The following is a 22,244-nucleotide window of genomic DNA, read 5'->3' on the forward strand; positions in this document are numbered from 1 at the left end:
TTGTTTGGGATTTACTTCAATAATCAAGAAAATTCTTTGAACTTACCACGGACATGATCCCAACGATTAGGGAATACATCGATTTTGTAACCATTTTTCAAGAAAGTCTTTGAACCCCAAGAATTTGGTGTTTCGGAAAAATCTACCGGTTTTTATAATGCTAATCTTAATCGATTGGAATTTTCCCTTAATATCCTCTTATTACCGCGAATCGGCTCGGCTTTTGTTCAGATCTCTTCAAATATTTCCCTAATTTTAATACAGTCAAGACTAAAGAAAGTACAGGGAAAGGTCTAAATTCCTTTGGTCAAATCTTAAGTCATTGGATGCGAAAATTGTGTTGATCAAAAATGCAAAACGATGGAAACTCTCGAAGTTTACAAAAGCGCCGTTATTTCAAACAATAACCAATTACAATCCAATTTATCTACGTAATGAGTTTTTGAATTACTGTTCGTTTGTCTCCTCAGTCTTACGTAACCATCTACCGTAATTGATGAATAATCATTGATTCACCCTATACATATTTAAGTAGATTACGTTTATTACACGGGTGTCATAAATAACGGCCGTTTTGTGTCATGCTCCTCCACATTAAAACAAAGGAATCAGCTGTTGCTTTTCACGCGACGGCGGATCGGGGTGAATATTCTCAAAATGTGAATGTACTAAAATTGTCAAAACAGTACTCTTGTAGTTTGGACAAGCAATTAGTACGTTTAAAAATGATGCCAACGCGAAATGTAAATAGCTGAGGTATGCAGTGCAGCAACCACCCCCGTATGCAAATCAATCCCGTTACGCCCTTGCAACAAAAACTGGAACGTGGCGAAAAATGTAAATACATACCGCGATAACGATTTAGCGAGCACAAATTAAAAAGATAAGATAAAAACTAACCTGGCGAAAGGTTTTTCCTCTACATCGTAGGTATCGGCGATTGGATCCTGTCGTACCAGATTCCCCAATAACTTCGAAGATATACTTAACAGTCCTTCGCGGGAACTCTTAATTTCCGACAGCATTTTTATCACTATTTCGCTTTCCAATTTTGCTTATCACTTTCGTTTTAAAACGTCAACGACGTGCTTTTGTTATTCCAAAATTTGAAAAAAAAAAACACCTTTTCCGTTATTTTTCGATCGGATTTAAGGTTAAGTACAAATTCAAAACGTAACCGAATTTTATCTAACGTAATGTAACGATATGTGAACGTTCGTTTGCATTTTTTTTCCACTAAAACAATAACTGAAATTAATTTACCTATCGTTAGATGATAATAAAAACATGGGTTGCAACACAATCAAGCCCAAAATTGAACTAACGGCTTGCTATGCCTCAACGCAACTGATCGACTGTTGAACGTTGATTCATTTATTTGCCTTTCTTTATTGTGACTCCAGCGAAACCCGCGCGGCGACATCTATGAGAAGAGTCACGCACCACATTTTATTGTTAAATTTATTAATTTGTTGATATCAGATCACTTTGACCGCGATACCATTTCAATACGAACGGTCTTCTAAATTTACATCATTAATTACCTACTGTAAATCACAATTTGCCATTATAATTTTAATGAGCGATTGGGGAATCGGTAGCCTGGCGCATAGGCAACTCAACGAGCATTATTCTAGCAGCCCTCAAATTATGAACAGATTCCAGGATAATATCACTGGGGGGACCCAAAAAGAGTTTTTTGGGCCCCTAAAATCACAAACTTAGTAGTTGCTTATCATAATATCTGCAAATATCATATTCATTTAAGCTTCATTATATCATCAGTGGTTGAAATAGACCCAGTGAGTTAGGTTAGTCTGGCAGGGTTCCCCTGGAATCTCCAGGGTGCCATTGTGACCTAATGCGAGGACCAATGGACTTTGGACTGGTTGGAGAAGACCGTCCCTCAGTAGTTCCGAGGCAGGCGGTGTTAAACGGGCTCCCGGATGAGACGGCCACCATCTTAAAGCGCCTCCAGCAGCAAAATCCTGATAGTTCCAGGATGTTCTTCCGGTCCGGTAGAGTCTGCATTTGGCGTCGATAAGGCATCCTATCGGGCATTTCAACGGCAGAACTTCAAAGAGCACGCGTGAGTTTTCGCTCGTCACTTTTGTGACGAAAGCGACTGCTTCGGATGCGCTAGGTAAGGGAGAGAAGCAGGCACCCAGTGCCGTTGCGACCAAGGGGACTCAATCCCTCGGTATCGACCTCAAAAGGGGCGTTTATTACGGGCGCCCTCAGAGATCGAAAAAGATGTCGACGAGCTCTTGACTCGCATTACTAAGCGACGCCATAACAGCGTCATATGAGGACCGCTGTAAACATGCGGACTTTTCCAGGGTCGAAGAGAACACCTGGGTGGAACTCAGACCTTGAAAATCCTCTTGGAAAATCCGAGATTTGTGTACCTACCTAAGCCAAGACATTCCAAATATTACATGGGGAAGGATTACAGGCCCATTTGGGTGTGGGGGTGGCGGGAGAGTTTCTAGATATCGAGAGTGCAATGCTTTGGCATTGATGGGTCACATGGATTCGCGCCATGCTCAGAAGCAGAGTCATTATATGTTGTTATATGTTCGCAGGATGAAGTGTTGTCTCCACTAGTGTGGTGCCCGGTACTAAACAGGCTCTCGGACGGAGCGTATTTAGACAGGGATACGCGGACGATCTGATCGTCATAACGGGAAAGTTTCCAAACACCATGAAAGAACTCACGCAGGGGTCTCTTTAACAGGTGGACAGGTGGTGCAGTAGCGATGGCCTCTCTGTTAACTCGGAAAGGACTGGGATTGTTTTATTTACTAATAGAACGAAAGCGGACCTTGAACACTCTTCGAAGACGTCAACTGGGTCTGACCAGATCAGGGAAATATTTGAGAGTCATCATAGGTTCTCGCCTGCCATGGAAAGGGCACATTGAGCAAATAAGGAAAAAAGGTCACTACATGTCTATGTGCATGTTGAAGGGGAGTTTGAAGTGTACTTAAAGAGAAGTTGAAGAGAACTAGTCTATAACTTTTGATTGAGAAGTGTGATCGAAAAAGTACGAATTGATTTGGATTCTACGCACCAAAATTAATTAGAAAAAGTGTTTTCCCGAGAAATTTTGGTGTAGTCGATTTTTGGTAAAAAAGGAAGGTTGTACATTGCCTTTTTTGAGGCCCGAAGAAAAAATTGTCTCAGAACGACCCGAAAAAAATGTTCTTATAGAATGTGGCCTGTAGAATCCATAATTCACACAGTTCCAAGATTGGGCTACTAGTTCAAAATTTACAGCCTTTTGAATTTTCTTTCGAAATTGGTTTCTAGTCTATAACTTTTGATTGAGAAGTCTGATCGAAAAAGTACGAATTGATTTGGATTCTACGCACCAAAATTAATCAGAAAAAGTGTTTTCCCGAGAAATTTTGGTGTAGTCGATTTTTGGTAAAAAAGGAAGGTTGTACACTGCCTTTTTTGAGGCCCGAAAAAAAAAATTGTCTCAGAACGACCAGAAAAAAAATGTTCTTATAGAATGTGGCCTGTAGAATCCATAATTTCAAACAGTTCCAAGATTGGGCTACTAGTTCAAAAGTTACAGCCCTTTTAAGTTTTCTTTCGAAATTGGTTTCTTTAGTAATAATAATAATAATATATATATTCATCCTGTAAGACAAACAAAGTGTATAGGACAAGTCAATTAAACACAAAAGACAAACATTTGACAACATTTAACTGATGAAATCTTCCACAGAATAAAATAAATTTGCCAACAGGAAGATTTTGAGTTGCCGTGTGAAGGTAAACAGTTTCGGCGCGTTCTTGATTTTGGACGGGAGTTTATTGAACATTTTTACCCCTATTATATGTGGGCTGGCTTTGTTAATATTTGTTCTTGCAAACGGTATGCTGAGGTTACTTGTAGCTCTCGTTTCGTGTTCGTGTATGTCACAGTTTCGTTTAAGGTTGTCTTTACGCAGGAATACAAATTTGCACACCTCGAGTATATAGAGGCACGGTAGCGGTAAAATCCGTAGCAGGGTGAAAAGTGGTTTGCATGACTGTAGACTTTTTGCTCCGCACATGCATCTAATGATACGTTTTTGGGTGGTGAAGACTTGTTTCATTGAAGAAGAAGAGCCCCATAGGCATAGTCCATATCTTAGCCTCGATTCGATGCAGCCGCAGTAGAACATTTGCAGTTGCTTGATATCAAGGTAGCAGCGTAGGTAGCGTACTTGGTAGCACATGCGATTTAATGTAACTATTAGGTTGTTATTGTGTGGTTTCCAACTTAACGTTTCATCTAAGGTGATACCAAGGAATTTGGCTGTAGTTGAGTTTGTCAAGGTGGATCCCGATATTGGTATGGTAAAGTGAGGGAGATTTATGTTTTGATGGTTGTGAAATTGCACCAATTGGGTCTTACTTTGGTTTAAGAAAAGTAGGTTTTCATTAAACCAGTTTGCAATACTTTCGACAGTGTCTGTACATTTCGCAATTAATTCCCTCCCTTCTCGGTGGGACACCACAGCGGTTGTGTCGTCGGCATATAAGGTGAGTGTCGCATAGTCATTCACGTTGTTCACGACATCGTTAGTGAACAACGTGAACAGGAGCGGTGCTAAGATGCTGCCTTGGGGAGTACCAGCATTTAGTTCTATGACATCAGAAGAGGCAGTAACGGTACTACCATTGTATCTGTGGGGCAAAGAGACGTACTGCTTTCTGTTCCTTAGGAAGTTTTCCAGCCACTTTAGAGCGTTTCCTCTTATACCGTAACACGATAATTTTTGCAGGAGTCGGTCATGGTTGATGCAGTCAAACGCCTTGGTTACATCGCAGAATAATCCAACAGGAGATTCGTTCTTGCCGATATGCTGTAGCACTTTCTCGTGGAAGAAGTGTAGAGCATCGGAGGTTGACATTTTAGACCTGAATCCAAATTGGTGAGGCGTTAGTATTTTGTATTTGGTTATAAAGTTAACCAATCTCTCTAGGAAGCAATACTCAAAAATTTTTGAGAGCACAGATGTTATCGATATGGGTCTGAAGTTGTTTACGTTGTCCTTCTCCCCTTTTTTGTAGACCGGTACCACTTTTGATAATTTAAGAGATTCCGGGAAAGAGCCCGTATTGAATGACAAGTTTATTAGATATGCTAATGGTGTGGCGATTGCGACGGAAATTAATTTTATCAGGAAACACGGAAAGTCGTCCGGCCCGGCTGATTTTTTGTTTTTTATTTTTCTGTTGATGAGCTGAATTATTTCAGCTTCGCAGAATGGAGAGAGGTAAATGGTGTTTCGATTAATGGGAATTTTGTGCAGACTGTTCCCATTACGTTGTATATGCTTAATGGTGTTCAACGGGGAGTTTTTAAAGTGGTCGTTAAGGGTGTTCGCCACATCATATGGGTCGTCAATAACGCCAGTTGGCGTCCGTATCTGGAGATTTTCGATGTTCTTCGCTTTACGATTTATGAACGCCCAGGCAGTCTTGACCATGTTGTCAGATTTCAGAATCCTGCTCTGGATCGCAGCTTTTCGGGTAGTGCTAACTAGCGCGATGTGTTGTTTCTTCATTATCTTGTGGATTGGTTTGTAGTCTATAACTTTTGATTGAGAAGTCTGATCGAAAAAGTACGAATTGTTTTGGATTCTACGCACCAAAATTAATCAGAAAAAGTGTTTTCCCGAGAAATTTTGGTGCAGTCGATTTTTGGTAAAAAAGGAAGGTTATACACTGCCTTTTTTTGAGGCCCGCAAAAAAAATTGTCTCAGATCGACCCGGAAAAAAATTTTCTTATAGAATGTGGCCTGTAGAATCCATAATTTCAAACAGTTCCAAGATTGGGCTACTAGTTCAAAAGTTACAGCCCTTTGAATTTTCTTTCGAAATTGGTTTCTAGTCTATAACTTTTGATTGAGAAGTCTGATCGAAAAAGTACGAATTGATTTGCATTCTACGCACCAAAATTAATTAGAAAAAGTGTTTTCCCGAGAAATTTTGGTGTAGGTAGTTGATTTTTGGTAAAAAAGGAAGGTTGTACACTGCCTTTTTTGAGGGCCGAAAAAAAAATTGTCTCAGAACGACCCGGAAAAAAATACTTTGGTAAAAGAGCAGTTGTTATTTCATAATTACTATAATAACCTAATTAGTAGTTATGGTTTAGGTATTACTATATTTTCAGTAATTCCATTACATGAAAGTGACTGAATTACTTACACTTAATTATGATAGTAGGTAGTATAATTGTAATGAGTAGGTAATCGCTTTAAAATTGTGTTTATTTTTTATTATTATATTGTGAGGATACTCAATCTGTTTTATCAATCCTCCGAAATGTTTGCCCCTAGGAGACTTATGATGCAAGATTCTTTGGACTGCATCACATAGAAAAGATCCATGCATATTTTAGATTTTACTATAGATACTTACATCTCGCTTACAAGACAGAACATATTTTTTATACAAAAAATTACACAATTTACTAATAATTTGAAGCTAGTGAAGCACACAAAACAGTAAAAATACAATAGTTAAAAGCATTAATAGAAACTTTGTATTGGCACAAACTGTTCACAAAACAATCCAACAGCCAATTGAATTTATTTGAGGAACTTAAAACTACCTCTCATGACAAAAACTACAAAATCTGTGTGTTACTATATACACAAGTCAACTATTTTAACAAAATCATCTGTTAGTGGCATTTCTTGCGGTAAGTCCCAATCCCACGATAAAAGCTACAATTGTAAAACCCTGAGCTGCGATTCTCATCCTCATCATTTTTTGTGACATTTGCGGCCGGCCCTGTTTAAAACTCCAAAGGCCGTAGCATAAAGCAGCGACAGTTGCCAAACACCCTAAAACACGGAATAGGTCTCCTTGCATTTGCATTAATCGGCGGCTCACCGATGGGCACCAGAGGATTCTCCTTCATTTTACGTTTCATTTTCGCCTGCATCGTTTCCGCTTGGGCCATTTTGTCCAGGTCGTCGCTGAGTTTGATCCATTCTAATTCAGGCGGTGGGCTTTCAACTTTAACGACCATTATTTTAAAATTGCTTTCACTTTTATAAAAATTATGAAAAAATGTTGAGGTTATGTTTTGACAGTTAAAATCCCATCCGACAAAAATGCCGTTAGTTCAAATCTTTTTTTATACACCGTTCCCGAATGATATTACGGGGGTGAAAACTGTTGCATTGAGAACGAGTCCGAGAATCTTATTGAAAAAAATCATTTTTAGTATAAATGTGGCTTATACAAAAACAAAAAGAATAGTATTGGTCCCAAACTCTCAAAAAATGTAAAAATAGTCCCCTAATTACCACTTCAATTGAAAATAATTGTTACCACTTAATTAAACACTTTGAGGATGGAACAGGAAAAGAAATCAAAAACCATGATAGGGTAACAAACGATTATATCTCTGGAATGTTACATGCAGCTGAATTTGTTATTAATGAATACACACATAATAAATTATATGAAACAAAATACAGTTGGCAATTAAAGTAAGTTAAGTTGTTTTAAATATATTAATTATAGATTGTAATTCGTAAATTATAATCAATTCTTGTTTTATAATTATAATAATCGGTGACTAGAATTTGCTTGATCACAAAGTGCTAACCTAATCGTAAAAGATTTATACATACAAAGGAAGTCCATTAATACTTCTAAAATTGGTAACTTAAGAATGTGTAACGCAATAAATAAAGTTAAATTTTTTTTTAAGTAGTTCGTACTACTATAACCTGTCGACTACAATTAGAAGCAACCAAAAGATATTATGTAACGATAATACTATACATGAATTATTTACAACGTATCAAATGCTAAAATTGGCATTTTTTGACTATTACAGCTGCATTAAGTCACAACTCGTTTAATATCAAACATCGTTCAGTGGTAAAAAAAATAGTCATCACAATTCGTCTCATCTGAGCTCACTCGACGTAACCAAAAAAAATGAACGCTTAGAATTCATTCAATTCCAAACGTATTAGTTTCTTCAACCGCCAGCAGCAATTTCTCATACAAGACCTCTATCGTTGGATACGGTGGTAAATCAAGACGGTTAAAACATGTGTGCGCTCTAGGAAGACTATTCGGTTTACCCCACTTTTCTATACAGAACTTCCTAGGACCTATGGAACCTCTTAACGCCGCGAATCCCTCGTACGGTATACTCGACGTGCCCGTCACAAATTGCAGCAGACGCAACCTTTGCTCATTCGAAAACCTACAATTACAGAAATAACATTCGGCTCATTACAAAACAGTAGTAGGTACCTCTCGATCGCCTGCCAGAACCACACGACCACGGGATGCTGGTCGTGGTACCCGCCGCGGTATTCCGTGTTCTGTCGCCAGTCGACCAGATCGATCTCCGCCGTTCCCGCCATTACGAGCTCCAGTTCGCGCGCGTCGAAGACGCTCACGAGCCTCGGATCGACGACCTCGTAGAAGCCTCTGACTAGGCACTCGGTCTGTTCCGAAACGCCCCTTTCCAGCCGCCATCGAACCACGCGCTCCAAGTATTCCTAACAATAATCAAAAATTCAGATCAGAAAATCAATTGCAGGATAATTATACACAATTAAAGATTGGAGAAACGCAAATCATTTTTAGGGACAAAATTCTGTTTTGGTGCGTGCATCCACTACCCCCCCCCTAGGGTAGTCATCACCTTCAAAGCCTCTTTCGCTGGGGGCCTGGAATGAAGCTTCGAAGGCTCTCCCTGGAAAATGATAACAAGTATTGATGATTCTAAACGTTTTGGTAGAATATCGTATGACTGGAGGGTCCGCGGGTATGGAATACACCCCCCCCCCCACCGAGATGAGTACTCCCTTGAGCACATTTACATTCCTCAGTACTTGTCTTCACCTTCGAGGGAAAACAGTCAAAGTCTTTTTCCCTGGGGATTTGGTATGGAGTGCCCCGGAGGAAAAGGAGCTACAATACTTTTCCCGTGAAAATAATCACGACAAATATTGATGATTCTAGACGTTTTGAAAGAATATCATATGACCGGGGGTGGGTGGGTATGGAATACTCCCCAGGGAAAAATGTCCTCAGGACTTTGTCTTCGTTATTCTCCAGAGAGAAGCATAACCTTTTTGTGGCTTCCCTCCAAACCTCCCGGTGACAGTGGCGGACCCAGAGAAACTTCTCAGGGGGGGCACATTGTGAATATAAAAAACCTTAGTCGAAAATTACAGATTGATTGATATACAAGAAGAGATATATATAGGTGGGGTAGGTCAGGATTCCATTTCAAACAATAAATTCAAGTCTTCGATGGTCACATACAGTATCAGGGGTTGGTACTGGAACCGAAAAGAACTAGTACCGGAACCCATTGCATTTATAAGTCCTTCACTTTGAATTGGAACCGTTATTTAAGAAGTTACGATAACGGTTATTATTAGTGCCAAAGAAGTGGTATTCTCTCTCTATTGTAGGTATAGTAGATACGTTGCACTTTGTGAGAGGAAAATGCGTTTTTTATTGTTGCTCTTAAAATTTGCTTTCGGCTTGCTCTACTTTTCCTTGTTTGAATCATTATTTAGTTCTGTAGTAGTATCAATAAAAACGCCTTGATTATTAATATATCTTATCACAGATCACTGATCCAGTATCGATTAGATGGCCAACAATAAAATCTTTCCTTCTGAATTAATTTACTTAACTTGCAAGAAATTTCAAAATCCAAAAATTCAAATTCTCACTTTTATTCAGAGCTGCCCATTAATTTCTACCAACTTAAACCTAATACTAAACAAATATAAAATTTTTAGAGTGACCAAAAATGAATCAAAAACAGTAAGAGGTTATTTATGTTGGAACTCTTAAAAAAAAAAAACTGGAACCGGAACCAAAAATTACTGAAGCCACAGAAGTGGAACCGGTACCGGAATGGGTTCCAAGCCCTGCATAGTACACATTTTTATAAAGATACAAAGTGGGAAATGTAATGGAAACAATTGAAATAGTAAAGAAGATTTTTCCTTTTCCGGAAGGGGCAATTGCCCCCTTTGCCCCCTGCTGTATCCGCCACTGTTCCAACAGTAGCAAAGGTAATGAATAGCAAACCTGACAAGAGTTGTGTTTCACTTCTAGTTATGATAGCATGAAACTGAATCTTCAGCCACATTCATATTAAAAAAGGTATTCCAGGTTCCAGGAACCACCTATGTGTCACTCAGATTTTGTCAATAGCAATAAGAATCTTTTGAAATAATTACCTTTTTATTTTTTTCAGTAACAGGCACATTCCTCCCTCCCGGTTTCAGTTCGCGTTCGAGTACCTGACCAAAAACTTCTTCCGTAACCGAAAAGGTTAACTCGAGCTCTCCCTGCATCGACACGTCATTCTCCCTTATCCACTGCAACGACTGGTGAAATTCGAAATCTAAACTTTCCAGATCGGAAAGTGCGACTGGTAAACGTAGTAGCGCTTTATAAAAGGGCCTCGTAAAAAACGCGTCTAATAAATATTGGTGAACTAACGCTAAACCTAAAACACGCCCACTAAATCGAAACCTGCAAGTTGACGGTTAGTTAAAGTTGCGCCGGTGGGTAGACTAACCATTCGTGGTAGTTGTCCACGAAGGCGGACATAGGCGAAACTTGTACCGTGTAAGTATCATTGGCGGAGTATTCGAAGAGTCCGTAGTAAGGATTGAAGAGTTCGCGCGAGAGTAGGAAGAAAAATTCGCGCGACGGTCCTCCGTAGTCCAGACCCTCTTCGTTGTCCCACACCACGCAGAGCTTTCCCTTCTGCAACTCTTTCTTGTTGGCGGACATGATACGTCTGAAGGCATCTTCGAGAAGATGATCACGACGGATGTGTAATCTGCGCGAGGTAATTAATCAAAGTGAGATTTACGAGACTGGATACTTACTTGAATTTGCCCGGTCCCTGACCGTAGCCCTTGCTTTCCAGTTTTCGGTAGAAATTTCGGAGTTTCGCCTCAAAGTCGCGCCTGTGCGGTGCGGGGGTTCGATGGCGACTTAAGCCGGGCGACGCGACCGGGGACGGTTGAGGTGAACCTCTCGGACTTCGACTAGATGTGGTGGATGGAACGGCTGGCACATATGACATAATCTCTTGCTCGAACAAGCTGAAAGCATTTTTTTTAAGAGTTTGCTGCTGAGGGACAATGAACGTTTAATGTGGGTAAATTTTGATTAACACCTTCCGGTTACATGCACTTAAGTTCATGTAAACTCAAAAAACAATTACACATTTACATAATCAGTCTTTCTCTCTTAAAAGTAAATAGAAATGTCAAAACATATTTCCGTATGTTTATTAAATTGCAATTAGGGTCTTGTGTGACGATCAATCAAGCATAATAATGTCCCTGACATCAGCCCCCCAACTTCTCACATCATTGTGTTGTGTGTAATTTACCCAAAAAATTAGAAATTCACTTCTTCCACTTTCATGAGCCGATTTCTAAGTTTGCACTCATTTCATCGTTCAAACAAACACTTTTGCATTTTCCCATGAAGACCAGAGCAAAAGTGGTCTGCTTATGAATATTTCATTAATATCAAAATAAATGCATTAACCTTGAGCCATATGAGAACAACCATGAAATTGACGAATCCTAACTATAATCATTATTAGTTATTTTTTTTCATGTTAAAAATTAGTCCCAGATCCTTTCCTTATATAACAAAATCTATTAATGAACAAATTATATGTTATTGTCTCGATTGTCACAACTTCTCACAACCTTGTCGGTTACATAATTCTATAAGATAGCGGCCGATTTGAAAAAAAAACTGCATAAACAAAAGGTACTGAATTAGATCGAACAATAACATTTGAGGCTTAAAATAAAATTATTAAATAAATCCCGGGGTCATCGATCGAAATTACCTGCGATTACTCATTTGCACATTGCATGATGATGTGACCACCTCGATATGTAGGTAATGAGTGTTACACTTTTAACACGAGATGAGCTCGTCCTTTGTGATGAAACATTATAAATTAATTAAATTAAATCAGTGTGTGAGTGGTAAATTATTTTTATATTGCCGAAATATATTTTCAGGGCCAATTCTGTAACTCACTTGCCCAAGAGCCTAATTTTTTAAACAAAGTAAAATAATTACCAAGGTAATTCGTTTAAAAAAAAAATCTGGAGTCCAGTGTGTGAGATTTTCGTTCGCCATGAAACTTGGCACGGTTTTCGTTTATATGTTCAAAGGCAAATATCATCCGGATGTTAATAATAGAACGATGATTGTTTTTATTAATGATTGATGCGAAATTTTGTTGTATATACATTTATTTCCACTTATACCATGACAGAACTACTATTCTGTCATAATAAAACCTACAAAAAAATTGAATTGAAAAACAGCAGATTTTTGTATGTTCTCAGTCCCGAAAGTGCAACATAACAAGTAGTCCAGGCTATATAATATTTTTGTATGAAAAAATTAGTTACCGGGCTAAACCGGGTTTTTCAGGCAGGTGGAATGAATAGAATTTGGGAAAAAATAATTAAAACAGCTGAATTTTTCCGCGGGAGAAATCACGGGGGTTGAAAGGGGTGGAAAGTGGTATTTTGCAAATTGTGGTAAAACTATTGATTTTAGAAGAAAATGTTAAATGTAAAAGTTATAGAGATTAAAAAAATGAGCAACTTTTGTATCTGCACTATTTTCACATAACTCCAATTTTCCTAGAAAAACCGGAAAAACTGTTTTTTTCGTTTTTTATTCTTATTTTTGCGAAAAAATGTCGTAGGGGTTTGAAATTTGGAGGTAACATATTATTAACCTGTTTTATGTTAAAACAGAAAATAATTGTTTGGGCCCGTAAAGTTGAACCGTTTCCAAGATCTCACGATTTCTGAAAAAAACACCTCTTTTTCAAGGGGATGAAAAATCAATTTTTTTTCATCGTACAGAGGTGCGCGGGCTAGCAAAATTTTCGGGAAGACTTATATTTTAATAAACAAAAATAAAAAAAATATTATTCCTATAGCAAAAATTCGAGAAAATCGCCAAAAACCGGAAAAACAGTTTTAAGATATACACGGTGTTTGACATGATAAATCAACATGTTGGATGTTAATAAAGATTTTTTCGAAATCTGTCTTCTTCCTTCTTTTTAATGATTGCCTAAATATTCTCTTTTGTTATCTTATGCTCAACTGTTTTAGTTAAAACATCTTTATTATTTCTTTTTTCTGCATTTTTACCGCAATAAAAGCAATTCGAAATAAAATCGAATTATGTATCTTGCTTCCTGATTCTTGAACAATTTATTTTTGTTCACTGACTTCTTCCTGCTTGTTTTATAGCTGATGCAATTGCGTTGGGCCTGTTGATAAACTTGCAAAATCTGCAATAAGAACGTTGGTTTTACCGGCCAAAGCAAATGATTTGAGATGTCAAACCTGCAGGAATAAACTTTATGAGGATTTTATTCATAATTCCTGTAAATTAACGGTCAACAGGCCCAGCTTAACCCGTCAGCTGTAAAACCGGCAGGAAGAAGAGTTAGTGAACAAAAACATATTGTTCAGGAAGCAAAAGAATTCGATTTTACTTCGAATTGCTTTTATTGCAGTAAAAATACGTAGAAAAAAGAAATAATAAAGATGTTTTAATTAAGGCAGTTGGGCACTGGGGAACAAAGAAAATCTTTTAGCAACATTAAAGAGGAGAGAGAAGACAGATTTCCAAAACTTTTTATTAGCGCGGATCCAACACGTTAATTTATTTGCAAAAAAGCCTATTTACCTACTGTAAAAAACGGTGTATCTTAAAACTGTTCCCCCCGTTTTTGCCGCTTTTCTTGAAATTTTTCTATTGGAATAATGTTTTTTATTTTTGATTATTAAAATGTAAGTCTTCCCGAAAATTTTGCTACCCCGCGCACCTCTGTACGATGAAAAAAAATAGATTTTTCATCCCCTTGAAAAAGAGGTGGTTTCTTTACAGAAATCGTGAGATCTTGGAAACGGTTCAACTATATGGGCCCAAACAATTATCTTCTGTTTTATCATTAAACAGGTTATGTTACCTCCAAATTTCAAATCCCTACGACATTTTTTCGCAAAAATATGAATAAAAAACGAAAAAAACAGTTTTTCCGGTTTTTCTAGGAAAATTGGAGGTTATGTGAAAATAGTGCAGATACAAAAGTTGCTCATTTGTTTAATCTCCATAACTTTTACATTTAACATTTTCGTCTAAAATCAATAGTTTTGCCACAATTTGCAAAATACCACTTTCCAACCCTTTCAACTCCAGTGATTTCACCCGCGGAAAAATTCAGCTGTTTTAATTATTTTTCCCCAATTTCTATTCATTTCACCTGCCTGAAAAACTCGGTTTCGCCCGGTAACTAATTTTTTTTGAAAATAAATTATTTTAGAGCTATTTAGCCTGGACTAAAGTATTTATCTCATATTTTAAAATAAACATACAACACCTAATGATGTATTTAAAATATTATGTGAGAAAAACAATCGATATAGAGATTATTATTATTATTCTATAATTTTTAGTTCCTGTACATTATTGGGGAGTATTTTCGAGTGACTGATCGTCATAATACACCATATAAAAAATGTTTCATTTGAGAAGAGAATAACATCAGACTTTTTAAATAAACTCGCTCTAAAATTTAAATATATTGCTGTGTACGTTTGGACCTTTTTTACGAACCAAAAATAAAGATAAAATTTACAAGATTATAATGCTTTTCGTACATTAAGTGCGACTACCTGCATACAACAATCAATTAATTAATATTATAAAACAAACCAGAGAAAAAGTTACAGAAGTCACAATAATAATACAAAAAAATAGAAATTAAATATGGTAGTTATCATGAGTCACAACTAACAACTGCAAATAAAAATAAAAATATGATTTTACATTTGCATGTTTGATTAAGAATACTAACAAATTACACAGCAAGCAATGAAATCACTGGTTACAAAAACGCATCTCTTTTACAAATTAATTTGTGGTAGTAGTTCATTATAATATGAGAATCATCATACATTATTAGACATCTTTGCTGGGCTTTCAGGTGGGCAAATAATATTCGCACGGAGAAAAGGACAAACGCTAGTAATAAAGTGAAATAACTATGTCAAACTAAGAGAATGTTCCTTTGACCTAATAAAAGATAAGTTCTAATTTTGTAGAATTTCAAGCAAGAGACTGTGGATAGGACGATTTTCAAAGTATCCCAATCCTTTGGAAAATAATTGAAGAAGACTTGGTAGCATGGTTTCTAGTACATAACTGATTTAGTTTAGTTACTAGTTCAATCAAGGGATTGGTCACGGCTTATTTTAGAGGACAAACATTGTCTTCATTGCCTACCAACATTTCCCCAATATTTCTAGCATTGCCTTAAATTTCCTCAAATCGAGTTTTCATCGGCTATTGCATGAGGTTATGGGTTCACAAGAAGTGTTGTGAATATCGTGTCGAGAGTAAAAGAAATTGCCAGTTTCGATCTCCGGGTTGTCGTCGAAGGGTCAATCGCGATAGTGATTTTTGACACGTGTCGCTCTACAGGGTGTTTTTTTGGGAGCTTTAGTTAAACGTTTCTGGGAAAGTAAAATAGGTAGGTTTTTGAAAATTTGTACTTACGAGTTACTCTGAAGGCCGAATCGATGTAAAATATTTTCAAAATGGCCGCACTTCCGGAAACACCGGAAGTAGATAGTAACTTCGTTATTTTAAATGGCAACCCCTATTTTGCATTTTTGGATTCTACGTGAAATTTCAATTCTTTTGATACCCATATGTTGATATCTGCCATTTATGGTTTTTAAGTTATTTTGACTTTAAGAAAAAAAATGGCGGATGCAGATGGTACCTTGATAATTGATTACTTGAAAACGGTTGTAGTCATGGCAACCCATTTTTATCAGTGCATAGAGAATGAATAGGGCTTTCTTTTAGTGTAAAGTTGCGTAAAACCGCACCTATGGAGATCCAAATTTAAGAAACTTTAAAGTCTATAAACTCAGTTTTTTTAAATGGAATGACCCTGTTTTTACTATTGCATGAGATAGAGAATCGAAATTGGCATATTTTGATATTACATGTGTTCCTATAGCTATCTTTAACAGTTTCTGACTTATTCCCATTTTATTGAATTAACACTGTTTTTTTCGGATTTTCTTTTTAGTAGTCGGCCATGATTTTATAACAATCGAATTTTAAACAAATCTAGTGACACTAATCCATCACCCACTTTTATAGGTTAACATAAGTTTTTCAAAAATCGAAAAATGACTCGCAGTGGTTTGACCTATTTTGGAATTTAATTGTGATTTATGGTGAAATGAACAGAATCGCGGCACGTGCTTGCCGTACATTCATTCGAACACTGGAACGAAATTGTATGAATTTTGGAGATTTTGTACCCCTAATGCACTACAAACCATTGAAGCACAAGTGATACAAAGCTTTACAAGAGAATATTTAAGAGAATCAATTGAATTGCAAATGCAAGATTAACAAAATAAATTCAATGCAAAATATAAAAAACTTCGTTGAAACATTTTTGGTATGGAATTGTTGCTAGAACAGATATACCTCTCTTAATTTCCAGACTTATACGTTGTTTAAGAAATTCAGTTGAACGACTCTGTCTAGATTTTTCAAAAATTTTCCGTCCTATATCCTTAACAAAAAACTTATTTACCTATTAATGAATTATTTAGACTAGAATCAATGATATTAACGAATCCATTCCTTGATTTGTTTAAAATTCGATTGTTATAAAATCATGGCCAACTACTACAAAGAAAATGCGAAAAAATCGCATCAATTCCTAGATCAATTCAATGAAATGGGAACAAATCAGAAACTGTTAAAGATAGCTATAGGAACATGTAATATCAAAATATGCCAATTTCGATTCTCTATCTCATATAATAGTAAGAACAGGGCCATTCCATTTAAAAAAACTGAGTTTATAGACTTAGTTTCTTAAATTTGGATCTCCATAGGTGCGGTTGTACGCAACTTAACTTTTTTTTTAAGTACACTAAAAGAAAGCCCTATTCATTCTCTATGCACTGCTAAAAATGGGTTGCCATGACTACAACCGCTTTCAAGTAATCAATTATCAAGGTACCATCTGCATCCGCCATTTTTTTTTCTTAAAGTCAACCATAAATGCAGATATCGACATATGAGTATCAAAAGGATTGAAATTTCACGTAGAATCCAAAAATGCAATAAAAAATAGGGGTTGCCATTTAAAATAACGAAGTTACTATCTACTTCCGGTGTTTCCGGAAGTGCGGCCATTTTGAAAATATTTTACATCGATTCGGCCTTCAGAGTAACTCCTAAGTACAAATGTTCAAAAACCTACCTATTTTACTTTCCCAGAAACGTTTAACTAAAGCTCCCAAAAAACCACCCTGTATACAGTTCATATAGGAAGATTCCTAATTCATATAGAAAACTTAAACAGAAAAAAATAAATCAATCCAGTGAGAGAGAATCACAATTCCAATGCTATAAGCGTTCATTTGAAGCAAAAGATATTTCATACACAGCATGTAAGAAGTAATAGAATTTTTCCAAATTAACCGAGTGTCAAAAATATTTTATGAATTGCCCTCAAAAAATACTGAATTATTTTTTTTGTGCCAGTCATAAGGGCCACACAGTTTGAAACATTTTTCAAAAATTTTAAGAAAATTTTTGAAAATTCCTACTTTTCAAAATATACCAAATTCCTATTTTTTTCATGATCGCAAAGATTCGAGTGTTGCAAAAATTCCTACTTTAAGATAAACGAAGAAGATCGGTAAACCGAAAAGTAACTTTTGTAAATTTGAAAAAACTAACAAAATGAATGCTTTTTAGAGACGATCTGATTATTTAGAAAATATGCGTACGTGACCATTGCCGCATTCGGCTTCAATTAAAGCAGGAAACGGCAATCGTCGTTATCAATTCACTTGCTATCTATTTACGTATGCAAACATTCCGAAACGATAACCGACCAAGATATTAGATTTTGGAAATCTCTTATCGATTCGATAGCAAGCTTACCGATTTTGAAATCGACTTCCCCTACAGATTGGCAAGTGAAAAATACTTCAAATCGCTCTCTCAAATTCGACGAGATCATTCATCTATTGTGTGCCGATTTACAATCTTGGAGAAGCCCTCGAGATTGGAAACCCGTGGATTGAGACGCATAAAGCTCAAATTTTGAGTGCAAAAGCCGCCACGGGCAAGTTTTCAAAACTTCGCGACGGTCAATTTTTCTCTGTCCGTCTGTTCGTGTCGTAACTTCTACAGTTTCCCAAGATGGCGGAAGATTTTGATTGACTTGCGAGTCAGGTTTTTCAAGTTTGAAAATAACTAATGGTCGGGTACACATTTTGAGTTTAACGTGTCTTTCAGAGTTCATTGTATATTTCGAGCGAATTTTTTATCATAGGTACATAGTTCTCGCGTCGGAATAATCAGAACTTATTGGGCAATAATTGTAATAGTGTTTTCGTTGTAGCGTCGTGGGTATGTAAAGGAAACGGTTAACGATCTTGTTTACCTGTTTACGATCGTAAAGGTTGACTTCTAAAAATATGCTATGGTGTATTTTTATTTTTAAAAACAATAATACTCAAAAAAATATGGCAAAGTCGTTAGTTCTATACAGTCTGTTTCAAATTAAGTCGGCACTATTCCCAACTTTCTTATTTGTAAAGTTGGAAAGACGGTTAAATTATTAAGAATGTGTATTTTTTCTACTGAAACAAAATCTGTAACTAAAAAAACAAAACAACAATCGCATTTTTTTAGATAATAACAAAAATGCAACTTTGTTGTATGAACACTTTGTATATCATATAACAGATTATTAAATTCTTTACAAAAGTTCTTAATAGCCAAAATAGTTTAGGTAAATAACCCAACATTTTTCAGTTATTTCCAGTTCAATCTAGTTATCCATGAAAATGTAAAATGACGTTTATTTAAAAAAAATGATGTGTATTTGCGTTGTGTTGATGTGCTCATTTTAATTAACCTGTAACGATAGAATTGCCTTGGGGAAGTAAGAGAGGTAGATTGATCTCCCCTCTCTTACTTCCCCAACCAGTTCTATATATTTTTCCAAAAGTTTCTTATTTCGAAAAACCTCTCGGGGTTTCTCGAGAAACAATGTATAGAATGATGATTTGCCACTACTTCCCTTCCCCAAAGTAATACATTGCCTTAATAATGCCATTAATTTCTTAAAAATTGATTTTCTCTCCATTTCTGCAGAAATGTCTTGTTTTTCCTCTTTTCTCTCAGAGCAGCTGACAGATGCCCATGATAAAAATAAAAAATTCGGTCTTTTCCACTTTTACAGTCGCAGATACGAGCAATAAAAAGGCAGACGCGCGTCGTGCCCTTGAATAATGATAAGAGGAAAATTTGATAAGATACAGCAGAAAAACATTATATACAATTACAGACGATAACAAATTGCGGTAATAACAATGGCCGCACGTAAACAACAATTGAAAATACAAATAATCTCTGAATGTATAATTGGGTGCTATATCCGAATTGTTATTCACATTGAAGACGAAGGTGCATTTTTTTGGCTTTGGACCATTGTAACCACCATTATTTTGCATTCTGTGAATCGCGTAGTGAAATTTCAAATTGGGTCTTTCGAAAGATTATCCAAAGTAAACATTGATAACTGCGATTTTCCGAATGTGTAACATCCTTCCGTAGTCGTCACCTGTCGCAAAATTGTGACTCAGAAAACGCCGCATCAATAATTGAAACAAATCACGTAATAATTGTGAACTGATCTCATAGCGTTTCGATTGTCTTAATAAAACGCGGCCTTGCCCGAAAGCTGCTGCACGCCGATCTCCTTTCCTTCCAGAAATTAGCGCCTCTCTTCTGCACAGAGAGTGCAATTGTTTTAAATGATGTAATTTCGCACATGACATCGCGTGTTATTAAAAAAGCAATGAGCGAAGAATAGGTAAACATTCGTGACTAGGCACGGACCCCCTTTTAATTTATTTTAATTTATTAAGACGACGCCGTCTTTTTCTATTCCACCCGACCAAATTGCGGGCATCGTAATTGCCGGAAATTGTAATGAATCGAACAATGCATTTAGTTTGACACGGCGGCGTAAAGGACAGTGATCCGTCCACGAAATTATTGTTTATTATAATTTCAAAATACACGCTTTGCTGCTCGTCCAAAAAATGAGGATGTTTGATAACCCCCAAGTTTATCAGCAAAGTTGATGCGCTCAACCGTCCACCACTATTTATAGCCAAATAAACAAAAAAAGTCCCTCAAAAACCGTTAATTATCATAAATGAGGGAGCATCAAAATAATAGAATTAACCCAGTGACCCCCCCAATTAACGAAGAAAGTTAGGGGTTAATTAATAACGCCTATATCATACTTACAGGCTAAATAGAATTCCTAAAGTTTTGGTAACAATTCCCATTTTGACATTGTTTTCACGAAAATTCGAAAAAAAATTATTGTCGCACTCGCAAAGTCAACAAACTCGAATTTACACATTTAGAGCGATCAAAAATAAATTTCTATAAATACGAGATACACACGGAGTTTCGTAAATAAGTGCACACATTTTTGATACGAAACGAAACACGACCGGTCTAAAATGTGAACTACAAAATAATAATAGTAAGTAGTAGTAGGAAGGTGGACATAACTAAACTACTTGCCATGGGAGAGGGGATGCGATCTATTCTGAAGCATGGTGTCTCGTACTGCACGGTCAGCGGAGCGAGAAAAAAAACACTCCGGAGCACGTGTAAGAAGGGACAGGTAGGGACCTTTGGGAAAAAAATGGCGCGCGCAATTTGTATGTAAATCGCTTTGAAGTAGGTAAACAAACTGATTAGTAGAGAGATTAACGCGAAACTGACAATAACAGATAACATTCCACACAAAGCCCTGTGCAAAAAAAACAACAATAACGCCTTAATTGAAAAGTGAAGGTCCGATAACGTATCCCTGAGGAACTCCGCCCGATCGCATTGCGGCGCATTTTTCAATTCGAAGGGCCTCGCGCGGTCGATCCCGACCTAACGGGAATCTTTCTCGAAGTGAAAGTGAATAGCGGAGATCGAATGCTACAAAAAACCAGCCGAATGTTTCAATTTTGTTTTAACGCAAAGATTTTAGTGGAAATCCAATTGCTAAAACTGAAAGTGCTTGAAAGAATATGAGCAAAAAAATGGTTAAATGGAAGCAACTGAACAAACACGGCCGGTTTCTTGCGTTCACCCTGTAAATATCGAAATAAGGAAATGTAACCCTAAAGCTCGCCGAATTTAATACTGTTGCTATTAAAATACTTAAAATGTATAAAGCCCTCAAGAACTGGAAGCATCATGAGGTTTCGTCCACCTTTTATTCGTAAAAGGGTTGAAAAAGGACTATTATTGTAGCGTGACCATTTTTATGGAATGGAATGAAACCTATCGTGTTAAATTGATTGGAAAATGGATGCTCCAAATCCAAATAAGGGTAGATACTTAAGATTTTTATTCAACTTTAGTTTAGCTATGCTTATGGATATTTTTTGCGATTAAATTCCCCCGGTCAAGTTCTTTACAACTACACACATTATAAAGCTGCAGAGCAAAGCAATTCGTTTCAAACTTTGCACAGTTGACCTATATGCCACATGTCCTATTGAAAATGGGTCAAATCCCAATGACCCGTAGGGTCATACCGCACTGCCGCTTTTCTAGATCTGCTTTACACGCACTTTATTATTTTTGAGCGATTATACTCAAGTCCTCATGTCAGCATGACCAAATACGGTTTATTATTTATGCGCAGAACAATTTTACAGGAGTAACTTTCTTCTATAATTTTATTTCTTATGAACGTGTTCATTCCCGAAGAATATTTTTAAATAAACTGCAAGGGTATAGACAAGAGAAAAGGTCACTTCCGGTTGACGAGTATTGACCAAAATTTGATCAGAATTGGAATATTCGAGACCGTTCGCGAGTTATTATGTACACAGACGGACGGGCAGAAAATCCAAATGACCAAAATTTAATCAGTTAGTCCCTTGACCATTGTCTACCTACTACTGAAAACAGAATTGGAAAATTCGAATCCGTTCGTAAGTTATCATATAAACAGACGGACGGACAGACAGTTCAAAATCAAGAAACTGGCGTTTTGTCGCTCGTCAATAAAGGTTTAC

The 22,244-nt window shown here is 36.7% G+C and overlaps 3 protein-coding genes across 4 annotated transcripts in view; all 3 read right to left on the bottom strand.

Annotated features, from left to right (window-relative positions):
• Positions 1–1,366, bottom strand: part of LOC116175840 (death-associated protein kinase related-like) — a 78,010-nt gene extending 76,644 nt beyond the window's left edge. The window contains exon 1 of one of the 2 annotated variants that reach the window (XM_031494167.1): positions 901–1,366. In XM_031494167.1, coding sequence (XP_031350027.1) covers positions 901–1,025 — 125 coding nt within the window. In that variant the 5' untranslated portion in view covers positions 1,026–1,366. The remainder of the gene's footprint in view (positions 1–900) is intronic. The other variant, XM_031494166.1, reaches the window with a different exon arrangement.
• Positions 1,367–6,577: 5,211 nt separating this feature from the next.
• On the bottom strand, positions 6,578–7,209 carry LOC116176497 (HIG1 domain family member 2A, mitochondrial). The gene is made up of 2 exons (XM_031495100.1): positions 6,901–7,209; positions 6,578–6,851 (listed from the first exon to the last, which is right to left on the bottom strand). The coding sequence occupies exons 1-2, from the start codon at positions 7,037–7,039 to the stop codon at positions 6,682–6,684; spliced, it is 309 nt and encodes a 102-aa protein (XP_031350960.1). The 5' UTR covers positions 7,040–7,209; the 3' UTR covers positions 6,578–6,681.
• Positions 7,210–7,564: 355 nt separating this feature from the next.
• On the bottom strand, positions 7,565–20,705 carry LOC116176496 (E3 ubiquitin-protein ligase HECW2). The gene is made up of 6 exons (XM_031495099.1): positions 20,458–20,705; positions 10,905–11,123; positions 10,589–10,855; positions 10,245–10,542; positions 8,287–8,537; positions 7,565–8,236 (listed from the first exon to the last, which is right to left on the bottom strand). The coding sequence occupies exons 1-6, from the start codon at positions 20,496–20,498 to the stop codon at positions 7,978–7,980; spliced, it is 1,335 nt and encodes a 444-aa protein (XP_031350959.1). The 5' UTR covers positions 20,499–20,705; the 3' UTR covers positions 7,565–7,977.
• Between the last annotated feature and the right edge of the window lie 1,539 nt (positions 20,706–22,244).

The sequence above is a fragment of the Photinus pyralis genome, unplaced genomic scaffold (genome assembly GCF_008802855.1).
Source record: "Photinus pyralis isolate 1611_PpyrPB1 unplaced genomic scaffold, Ppyr1.3 Ppyr1.4_LG7, whole genome shotgun sequence".
NCBI lineage: Eukaryota > Metazoa > Arthropoda > Insecta > Coleoptera > Lampyridae > Photinus > Photinus pyralis.